The sequence below is a fragment of the Megalobrama amblycephala genome, linkage group LG13, assembly GCF_018812025.1.
Source record: "Megalobrama amblycephala isolate DHTTF-2021 linkage group LG13, ASM1881202v1, whole genome shotgun sequence".
Classification (NCBI taxonomy): domain Eukaryota; kingdom Metazoa; phylum Chordata; class Actinopteri; order Cypriniformes; family Xenocyprididae; genus Megalobrama; species Megalobrama amblycephala.
In genome coordinates this window covers 7,501,245-7,512,802 of record NC_063056.1, presented here as the reverse complement: position 1 = coordinate 7,512,802, position 11,558 = coordinate 7,501,245, and the positions used below count along the sequence as shown (strand labels likewise).

Below are 11,558 nucleotides of genomic sequence, written 5' to 3'. Positions count from 1 at the left end.
ACTCAGCAGAGATGAATTAGGAACTGATTCATATTTTGATTATGGGCGGAGCTATATGACATCGCTGCACGTGTGTAAAGACTTCAGAGAAAGTGAAACTTAACAGGTGAACTGGAAGCTTCTTAAAAACAACATTTCTCTTCAGAAACTCTGAAATTAACGATCAAATCTGATATTCACTCAAAGGTAAGTGATGGAATTATAAGTTCACTAGTTTAATAGCATGAAGAAGTAGGCCTATGTTGGTAAAATTATAGTTTGTGTTCATGCCACATATCAGAAACAGAAGTACTTGAACTGCAGACAGAATAAACAAAGTTCAGTGAAAAGTCCGTTAAACAGAACTGCCACCTTGTGTTTACAGATATTTATTAAGTGGGTTATTTGTTTGAAAAATTACACTTCCACTCATTTTATTTGTTGTCTTTTATAAAATATATTTTCATGATGGTATTAAAATGTTGTAAAAACCTCTTAAATTTGCTGTACTGTGGCTCCCAGAGACATATGAAGAGTTTGGTTCCAAAACACGATAAACTCCATTTTCAAAAAAAAAAAAAAAAGAAAAGAAAAAAAAAAAGTTTCTGCCAAAATCAGTATTGGATCTGGTCGGTATTGAAAAGTACTTTATTAATTTTGCGCAAAATGCGATATCCGTCGTGTTTTTCTGTCATGTTTTCTCCCTTTCTTTCCAAAACGTCTCCTTTTTCTGCAGAACGCGATATATCTGCTAAACCAATCACAGCGCTCCATTCCACCCACTTTAAACACTGAAGGCTTTTTTTAAAAGCCATTTTTAATACCAATGTACTCGGCAAATCTGTTTATTTAACCGTGCGGTGGCGCCAGATACTCTTTAATCGGCAATGACAAATAATTTATAACATTACCAAGATGACCCGTTGAATTCAATTTGGGAGCAACGGCTGAATGTTTTTAGTAAAATGTCTGTATATAAGATAAATATTGGCAAAGTTCAGACGCTGTCATATATGTGAATCAACTTACTTTGTTGTGTATTTTCAATTTGAAAATAACTTTTATATTGATTGATTAATTGCATTTTGAAAAAAAATAATACGTTTTTATAATAAACTTTTTTAAAATCAAAATGTAGATTTAAATTTTTAATGTTTTTATAACCAAAAGATGCTATGTGAAAGTTTGCAACAGAAAATAGTGGTTTTCATCTTGCCACTTTCTTGGTAAAGAAAACAACTTTTTACTCAAATTAATCAAAATGGAGTTATTGCGTTTTGGAACCAAACTCTAAATATTTAGTTTCTGTATTTAGTACCTTCAGTTGTTTTTCTACCACTCAATAGTACCCTACTGCAGTGCCACAGAGCTGAAAGTACAGACCAGCAATCAGACCAGAAGTTAGTGGTGGAGCTTATAGGCTCGGTGTGGTTAGGGTTAGTGTTGGAGGAGGGTCTGACATTCTTTGAATTTGATATAAACAGTGGTACATAAATAATCATTGTTATTTATAATAGTATTTAACATGCAACATCCATAGCCTAATTTATTCAGTGCATTTAATTATGAAAGTTGCTCTCTTCAGCAATGTAGATGATATATTATCATTTTCTTTTCAGTCATGGCATCCTCCAGTGGTCCAGCTCTAAATGAGGAGCTCCAGTGCTCCATCTGTCTGGAAGTGTTCACTGATCCAGTCACCACTCCATGTGGACACAACTTCTGCAGATCCTGCCTGAGCACGAACACACAGACCTACTTCTGTCCGTTCTGTAAAGAAAGATTCAGCAGAAGACCTGATGTCAAGATTAATTCAACACTCAGAGAGGTTGCACAACACTTTAAGGAGAAGCTCAATCTAGGAGAATCTGAAGTGTTCTGTGACATCTGCAATAAAAGAAAGCAGAAAGCTGTGAAGTCCTGCCTGATGTGTCAAAGCTCTTACTGTGATGATCATCTGGAGCCTCATCTCAGAGTCCCACGTCTAATGAATCACACATTGATCAACGCTGTGGAAAATCTGGAGGATTATATATGCCAGAAACATGAGAGACCTCTGGAGATGTTCTGCAGAGATGATCAGACGTGTGTTTGTCTGTTCTGCACTGAAGGAGAACACAGGACTCACAACACTGTTCCTATAGAGGAGGAGAGTCGAGAGAAGAAGGTAAAGAGATACAGACAAAACACTTTAAACACACTGTGAAATGCAGTTTTCTTTCCTGTGTCTTGACATGTTGAAGAACCTGACCCAAATCCAATGGTCTTTCATTTCTTCTGATAAAAGCTTTTTGTTACTCGCAAATCTGTCAGGATTAAAAAATTCAAAACTATAATTTTGAATTCGTATGATCTTTAAATGGTTTAAAAAGAAAAATTCAAATAAGACTGTCAGAAGATGGAAACATAAATTCAATGATAAATGTTTTTCTCTGTATGTAGGATCAGCTGGTTCAGACACAGACTGATGTTCATCAGATGATCCAGGACAGAATGAAGAAGATTCAAGAGATCAAACACTCAGTAGAGCTGAGAAAGGTTTGTGCTTTAATCAATCAGATTTCATTTCCTGACTCATGGTCCTTTTCAATCCCCCTATCCCATTTCACTTACTGTTTAACTATCCTACCAAAAAATATATCTCAATAAATGTTATGCACCATCATATTTCAATCTAATAAATACATTGAATTAAAATGAGAGTTCTGCCAGTAACCCTCAAGTTGCTCTATTATTTTTTTCCAAAGAGCACAAATCTTGGTGTATTGCACTTGAGTGTATTTTGTGTTTCACTGAAAATTATGCATTTTAAGTGATATGCGGTTAATTGATGAGAGAATTTTCATTTTGGGTTGAACATGTAATATGTAATATATTAACAAATAGAACATCTTTTAACTGTTTTCATTCATCAGAGAAACACAGAGAAAGAGAAATCCTCCAGTGTTGAGATCTTCACTGATCTGATCCGCTCCATTGAGAGATGTCAGTCTGAGCAGCTGAAGATGATGGAGGAACAGCAGAAAGAAGCAGAGAAACAGGCTGAAGATCTCATTAAAGAGCTGCAGCAGGAAATCACTGAGCTGAAGAAGAGAAACACTGAGCTGGAGCAGATCTCACACACTGATGATCATCTCCACCTCATACAGGTCTGAACATCTGTCTCATCATGTACAATATTACAGTACAAACACTCTGTTCTGTAAGATTCACACAACTGGCCCAACGACGGTGTCCAGTGGTGTGGCTGAAGGTTTCCTGCATGTTCTGTCTTTTTGGTGTGCTTTTATCTGACTTTTATCTGACTCAATTTTATCATGACCTCAGATTTAGGTTGGAATATCAGGATCAGGGAACACCTTGATGGAAAATAAATCACAGTGCTCAAGAACAGAGTGATCTTCCCTCAGACATCCAATACAGAACTCATGAGGGTCATCCACAGTGATTTTTTTTTTTTTTGGAAAGGCTTCACTTTTTTGTATATTTTTCACTATTAATCTGGAGTGTCTTACCTCAATTGTGTTAGAAAGGTCCTGCATAAAAATATTGAATTAACTTCTTTAAAAATATAAAAATAACACTTAACAGTCCTCTTGTCATGCTATTAAAAGTCCAAAGATGAAGATGAGTCAAGGGATTTCTAAAACAAGTCCACGAGACAGTGTGTCTAAGCACAAGCGTTACACAAACAATAACAGACAGTGAAACGAAACTCACAGGAACTTAAATCTACTGTAATGATGGGTCAACAACGTGAGGATCCATTTGCAGCGTCTTTATTAAGACAAGATAGCACAATGCAAACAGGGACAAGACAGTAACGTAATCAGGGACAGGCTTGGGTCGAGACAGGCGGCAATGAAACAAGGTCTTACAACAGGCAGGGATCGTGGCAGGCGGCAAGCAAACAGAGTCCAGGAAACAGGCAGAGATCAGGGTCGGCAGCAAAGGTTCACAGAGGTAAGGCAGTCCAATCGATAACAGGTTAACAGTCCACAAGAAAACGCTTAGAAATGATCACCAAGGCAAATCAAGACTTCGCGGTGCATGGATGTGTGTGTGAGTGTTTTATGGAGTGAGTGTGATGTGGTGCAGGTGTGTGCGCAATCAGTCCCAGGAATGAGGGCCCATGGGTAATGTAGTCCAGATGAGAGCAAGTCAATATTCCGGTGACGGCTCCCTCCGGCGGCCGGGATGAAGAGCCGCGGGAGCCGTATTCATGACAGAGCCCACCCCCTGCGAGCGGCTCCAGACGTGAGGAAGTGGTCGCCGGGGTCTACCGCGTGGACGAGGGGCCGGTCGCTCCGGATGCGTCCGGTGGAATTCCTCCATGAGTGATGGGTCCAGGATATCGTCCCTGTTGACCCAGGACCGCTCCTCCGGGCCGTACCCCTCCCAGTCCACCAGATATTGCAGCCTTCCACCCCGGCGCCTGGAATCGAGTAGATCCCGGACCTGATAGGCCTCCTCGCCTTCGATGATCAGGGGTGGGGGGTTGCGGGCCTCGGCTCCCGCAGGCTCCTCTCTCGGTCCCCCGGAGGGTTTCAGCAACGACACATGGAAAGTGGGAGAAATGCGATAGTTAGAAGGCAAGTCTAAACGGAATGATACAGGGGTAATTTGTTTTATGATTTGAAAAGGCCCTACAAACCTGGGACTGAGTTTGCGACATGGAAGTCGGAGGCAAAGATCCCGGGTGGATAGCCATACCCATTGCCCAACAGAGTAGTGAGGATTGCGCCGCCGATGGCGATTGGCATGAAGTTCTTGGCGTCTTACTGCCCGCTGTAGGTGATGGTGTGCTGATTCCCAAGTCTCCTCATTTCTGCGCATCCATTCAGTGACTGCAGGTAGTTCTGATGGTTGGCCAGATCAAGGGAAGAGCGGAGGTTGGAAGCCCAGGACGCACTGGAATGGGGTGATGCCCGTAGCAGGTTTTCGTAGGGAATTCTGTGCGTACTCAGCCCATATTAGATAATGGCTCCAGTCCGTCTGATTCCGACTGCGTAGGAACCGTGTCAGTTCCTGGTTCATGCGTTCAGTTTGTCCATTGGATTCAGGATGGTACCCAGAGGTGAGACTGATGTTGACATTAAGCTGTTTGAAGAAAGCGGTCCAGACGCGGGAGGTGAACTGAGGTCCTCTGTCGAATACTATGTCGTCAGGTAATCCGTAGAAGCAGAAGACCGCATTGCACAGGAGTTCGGCGGTTTCCATTGCGGTGGGAAGTTTGGGTAGTGGCAGAAGACGGCAGGTTTTGGAGAAGCGATCGATAACAGTGAGGATGGTGGTGTTTCCCTGGGACTCGGGTAGATCGGTTACAAAGTTGATGGCGATATGGGACCAGGGACGTTGTGGAATGGGGAGTGGTTGAAGGAGACCGGCCGGGGCTTGATGGGAAGCTTTGGTAGTTTGACAGGCAGTACAGTGGCTGAGGAAGGTGGTAACATCAGCGGGCATAGTCTCCCACCAGAACTGGTTCTGCAGGAGCTGGAGAGTGGCAGTGATGCCCGGATGGCCGGAACTGGGGAAATCGTGGACCTGGTGCAGCAGTCTGTCTCGGAGATGTGCGGGAACGAAGGTGCGGTCAGGTGGACAGGTTGCTGGGATTGCGATCTGTTCATTAGCTTGTGAGATTTCTGTCATTATGTCCCACTGCATGGGGGCGAGCAGCAGAGTCTCAGGCAGAATATTTTCAGTGTTCCCTGAGCGCTCAGGTTCATCCGTTTGCCTTGATAATGCGTCCGCCTTTACATTCTTTGACCCGGGCCTGTAAGTGACTGTGAAATTAAAGCGGGTGAAGAACATTGCCCATCTGGCCTGTCGTGGGTTTAGGCGCTTGGCAGATCGCAGATACTCCAAGTTTTTGTGATCAGTCAGAATTACGAATGGATGCTTGGCCCCCTCAAGCCAAAGACGCCACTCCTCCAGCGCCGCTTTCATGGCCAGTAACTCCCTGTTGCCCACATCATAATTGCGTTCGGCGGCGGACAGCTTACGGGAGTAGAATGCACAGGGAAACATTTTGGATGGTTAATACGGCCCCTATGCCGGTATTGGAGGCGTCCACCTCCACAGTGAACGGGAGCTCGGGATCTGGGTGACGAAGAATTGGCGCTGATGTAAAGCATTTCTTCAGTTCCTGGAACGCTCGGACTGCCTCTGGTGACCAAGTGAGACGAGAAGTTTTGCGTCTTGTCATGGTGGTTAAGGGAGCGGCCACTCCGCTGAAGTTTCTAATAAATCGCCGGTAAAAGTTGGCGAACCCCAGGAACCGTTGTAACTCCTTAAGTGTGTGTGGTTGCGGCCATTCCAGCACCGCCTTAACCTTTCCATCATCCATCGCTACTCCCTCACGGCTGATGATGTAGCCCAGGAAAGAAGTGGAAGTGCGGTGAAATTCACATTTCTCGGCTTTAGCGTAGAGTTTGTGTTGAATCAGGCGTTGTAGGACTGCTCGGACATGTTGGATGTGTTCGTGGTATGTGTTGGAGTAGATCAGGATGTCGTCGATATAAACCACTACCCATCGATTTAGCATATCCCGAAAGACATCATTGATGAATGATTGGAAGACTGAGGGACTGTTGGATAGCCCGAAGGGCATGACAAGGGTCTCGTAGTGGCCAGAGGAGGTGGAAAAGGCAGTCTTCCACTCATCGCCTGCTCGGATCCGAATCAGGTTATAAGCACACCGGAGGTCTAGCTTGGTGTAGTATTGGGCTTGACGAAGTTGTTCAAGGGCCGCTGGTACTAGTGGTAATGGATACCTGAACTTTATGGTGATGTCGTTGAGTCCACGATAGTCAATGCAAGGTCGGAGGCTGCCGTCCTTCTTAACGAAGAAGAACCCTGATGAGGCGGGAGAGATCGAGGGCCGAATGAATCCCTTAGCCAGTTCCCCCTCGATGTATGATTTCATAGCCTCCTCCTCCGGTTGAGACAGCGGAAAGATACGGCCCTTGGGGGGCGTAGACCCAGGCAGCAGGTCAATCGCACAGTCACTGGAACGATGCGGCGGCAGTTCGGTGGACTTGGATTTACTGAAAGCTAGCGCCAGGTCGTTGTATTCGGCTGGAATGGCTGATTCGTGGTCTACTGGAACTTCATTGACGGTTATGGCGTGAACCGCTATGGGTAGGACTGGACTCAGACAGCGTTGATGACAAGTGGGATCCCACTGGACGATCTGACCCTCCTTCCAGGAAATGACAGGGTTGTGCGTGCGGAGCCAGGGCAGGCCTAGGATGACAGGGTTGTTGTCAGCCCCAGCTTGCAGACCGAGCTCAGAGGTGAGATGTGACACCCTTCCTCCTCCTATGGGTTTCCCGTCTAGCGCCTCCACGGTTAACGGAGAATGACAGTTGGTTAACTGAATATCATGCTCATGGGTGAAAGTGTCCGATATGAAGTTACCAGTGGCCCCGGAGTCCAGGAGTGCGTGAGTGGACACCACCCGGCCGTTATGGGTGATTTGGATGGGTATTTTCAGGCAGTTAGAAGGGTAGTCTGAACTCACCGATCTGGGGTTGGAGACATTAGGTCTGATTGGGCAGTTTATCTTGATGTGACCGGCCTGTCCGCAGTAGAGACACAGATGCATTTGGCGTCTTCTCTCTCGTTCCTTAGGCAGAAGAGGGGTATAACCAAGCTGCATGGGTTCTGGTGTGGCCGCGCTGGTGGCGAGGGGACGGAGCGGCCGGCGAGAGCGAATGAGATTATCAATGTGGATGGCCAGCTCTATGAACGAGGTTAATGACCTGCCCTCGTCGCGGCATGCCAACTCTGCTTGCAGCTCCAGGTTTAGGCCTTTGCGGAAGAGTAGTTTCAGCGTGTCCTCCACCCAGTTGGTCTGCGCGGCCAGCGTGCGGAACTGTAGAGCAAACTCCGCAGCCGTGGACTTTCCCTGTGTTAACGTGAGCAGTTGGTCACCAGCACTCTTGCTGTCCTCCGGGTGTTCAAACACCTCCTTGAAGCTTTGTAGGAACGCCGCGAAAGTGGGAAACACCGAGCTGTCCTCTCCCCATACTGCTGTGGCCCAGTCTAGCGCTTTGCCCGTGAGCAGGGAACACACAAAGGAAATGCGACTAATCTCTGTGGAGTACAAGGATGGTTGTTGGTTAACAAACAGGGAGCATTGTAACAGGAAGCCCTTACATTTGGTAGGATTGCCGTCGAATTTCTCAGGCAGAGCGAGGCGTGGGTTGATTGGAGATGGCGTGATCGTCGGACTGGTAGCGGCGAGAGGTGGCGGCATGGCGGCCTCGGGAGAGGCGAAGCGGAGACTTTGCAAAGTTTTCACTAGTTCCTCGGTGAGAGAGGGGAGTCGATTCAGCTGATGCTGATGCACCGCGAGCTGACTGGCTTGTGCTGAAAGCTCGGTGGAGATTTGCATGAGGGCTGCTGGATCGTTTGATGGCGAAGTCTTCTGTAATGATGGGTCAACAACGTGAGGATCCATTTGCAGCGTCTTTATTAAGACAAGATAGCACAATGCAAACAGGGACAAGACAGTAACGTAATCAGGGACAGGCTTGGGTCGAGACAGGCGGCAATGAAACAAGGTCTTACAACAGGCAGGGATCGTGGCAGGCGGCAAGCAAACAGAGTCCAGGAAACAGGCAGAGATCAGGGTCGGCAGCAAAGGTTCACAGAGGTAAGGCAGTCCAATCGATAACAGGTTAACAGTCCACAAGAAAACGCTTAGAAATGATCACCAAGGCAAATCAAGACTTCGCGGTGCATGGATGTGTGTGTGAGTGTTTTATGGAGTGAGTGTGATGTGGTGCAGGTGTGTGCGCAATCAGGCCCAGGAATGAGGGCCCATGGGTAATGTAGTCCAGATGAGAGCAAGTCAATATTCCGGTGACGGCTCCCTCCGGCGGCCGGGATGAAGAGCCGCGGGAGCTGTATTCATGACATCTACACAGATAATGAACAGAATACAAGATGTTTCAAATTAATCAGTAACCATAGTAACAAACAAAAGAAAACAGGAAACAATGCTGAGCAAATTAAAGTTAATGAAAATGAAACTAAGACAAGATAACAGAATAAGTGTGACATCTCTCTCTCCTGCTGTAGATGTGCTCATCCCTGTCCAGTCGTCCACACACCAAGAACTGGACTGAGATCAGGATTGACTCTGATGTGAATGTGAACTCTCTGAAAAGAGCTCTGACTCTACTGAGGAAAACTCTACATGGGACACTAAATGAAAAACTCAGTCAAACTGGTATGTGAATATCAAATACAGTGTATAGATATTTTTGTTAGTAACTATGTAAGAAAATACATTTTCAAGGACTATTATGGGATAAAAGGGCAACACTTTATTTTATAGTGTCATTGTTACATGTAGTTAGTATGGTAATAACTATAAATGATGTATAATTACATGCTGCAACTAATCCTAACCAAACCATAATCCTAACCCTACAGTAAGAACATGTAGTGTTTTAATATTACTCAGCACTTAAATGTTTAATGACAGTGTAACAAAGACACCTTAAAATAAAGTGTAACCAATAAAATTTTAGCATTGGTGACCTGCTGCTGGTCATCACAATTATTTAATCTGTCTGCAAACATTCACAATGTTTCAAAAATATAACCACAATATAACTTAAACTTGCAATGTTAGCATTAAACTGGTATGATAAAATCACTTAATAAACCTAGTCTATGTGAAATTAAATCCAAACTTTAACTTATGCCATAACCAGTTACTGCAGTATTACTTTAACTTACTTTAGAGACATATAAGCAACATGACATAACTATCCATGTACAAACAATAATACATAACCAGAAATCACTACATGCCACTGATGCTGTTAATAGAGATAAACTCACTGTTAACCTGAAATTATTCCTATAATAATTCATCATTATATTATCATCAGTGTTCACAGAGTTGAAGTCTGCGCAGAAGTTTGCAGGTACAGTGACTGACACCATTTTCTTCAATACACTGACAATACTTTGCTAATTATATACTGTACTTATGAAAGTGTTTGATCTGAAGTAAGTTGATTGATAATGTCTGATCTCTCTCAGTGGATGTGACTCTGGATCCTGATACAGCTTATCCATATCTCATCCTGTCTGATGATGGAAAACAAGTCAGTCATGGAAACATTAAGCAGAACGTCCCAAAAACACCAAAGAGATTTGATAAGGGTCCTTGTGTTCTGGCAAAGCAGGGATTCAGTTCAGGGAGATTTTACTATGAGGTGCAGGTGAAGGGAAAGACTCGGTGGGGTTTTGGAGTGATTAAAGAATCCATTAACAGGAAGGGGGAGATCATAATGACTCCTGGTAATGGATACTGGACTGTGATTCTGAGGAATGAGAATCAATATAAAGCTGCTGATGATCCATCTGTCTCTTTATCTCTGAGAGTGAAACCTGAGAAGGTGGGAGTGTTTGTGGATTATGAGGAGGGTCTGGTCTCTTTTTATGACGTGGACTCCAGCTCTCATATCTACTCTTTCACTGGTCAGACTTTCACTGAGAAACTCTATCCATTTTTTAGCCCATGCCATAATAAACAAGGTAAAAACTCAAAGCCACTGATCATCACACCTGTCAACTGAAACAAACAAAAAACATAAAATCTGAAAAGATTAAATATGGATGTGATGTTCTTAGAATATGTAAATAAAAACCAAAGAAGAATTTACACAATCAAGTAGATTTTACTTACAAATATAAAGAAAATTTAAATGCAAATTTTAGTGCAAAAAGAAATATATATTCAGGCCTTTAGAAAAAAATAGTCACTGACAAAACATGAACTATAATGAAATATTTGTGAGTTATATGTACATGTAAATGGAAAATTTGTTACACATCTATATATTTCTTTTGTCTTTCATTAATACTTTGCTTTTCAAATTGAATATGAAATTGTTTCTACATGTTATTTTGTAAAGAAATCTCTGAAGCCATTTTCTCTCTCCTCTCCAGCTGTTAACACTAAATTACTTGTGAAATATTGTGATTTTTGGTTTATATTGTAATATCTGAATAAAGTCAAGAGTTCAGTTCTATAACTGATATTGCTGGTAAACTAAATTGTTTGCTAATAAATATGTAAATACACATTTGAGAATGATTTGAGTTCATGAACATCTGCTCACAGAAACAACAGACAGAATATGAATAAAACAGGATCTTTATTGACTTTCATCAGTTGTGAATGAAAATACTGAATTATTATTTAGTGCAGATGATCATTAAATCTAGTAAATATTCTTCAAGAGAAGTGAGAGCATTAGAAAGCTTCACAATGAAAGAGTTTTTCACTTTGGTTTGAGCACAATATCGGTGAATCCGTGAACCTGAGTGAGCTGACGGCAGTCCATCGATGCCAGGAGCTTCTGAGAGCCGGAGACGGTGGGAACAAACTTCATCAGCACCAGTCAGAGAGGAACCAGGAGTTCAGAGAACAGAACCAACACTGGATCAGATCTTGCCATGGATAATGATGATGGTGCAGATAGTGAATGTGTTGAACCTGAAGAGATGACAAACCGAGCTGTTGAAAGATCAGATCTGAATAATCCAGTTTA

The 11,558-nt window shown here is 43.5% G+C and overlaps 1 protein-coding gene across 1 annotated transcript; it reads left to right on the top strand.

The window, feature by feature from the left end:
* Positions 1–69: 69 nt before the first annotated feature.
* LOC125243994 (E3 ubiquitin-protein ligase TRIM39-like) lies at positions 70–11,023 on the top strand. The gene is made up of 7 exons (XM_048153896.1): positions 70–186; positions 1,599–2,146; positions 2,422–2,517; positions 2,895–3,128; positions 9,067–9,217; positions 9,888–9,923; positions 10,042–11,023. Exons 2-7 carry the CDS (start codon positions 1,601–1,603, stop codon positions 10,578–10,580), a joined length of 1,602 nt encoding a protein of 533 aa, XP_048009853.1. The 5' UTR covers positions 70–186; positions 1,599–1,600; the 3' UTR covers positions 10,581–11,023.
* The last annotated feature ends 535 nt before the right edge of the window (positions 11,024–11,558 follow it).

Excerpts from the sequence above, each read along its gene's own strand:
- LOC125243994 (XM_048153896.1), top strand. The coding sequence starts at position 1,601 with ATGGCATCCTCCAGTGGTCCAGCTCTAAATGAGGAGCTCCAGTGCTCC. Across the intron at positions 2,147-2,421 it reads AGGAGAGTCGAGAGAAGAAG|GATCAGCTGGTTCAGACACA; the intron begins GTAAAGAGATAC and ends CTCTGTATGTAG. Across the intron at positions 9,218-9,887 it reads TGAAAAACTCAGTCAAACTG|TGTTCACAGAGTTGAAGTCT; the intron begins GTATGTGAATAT and ends TATTATCATCAG.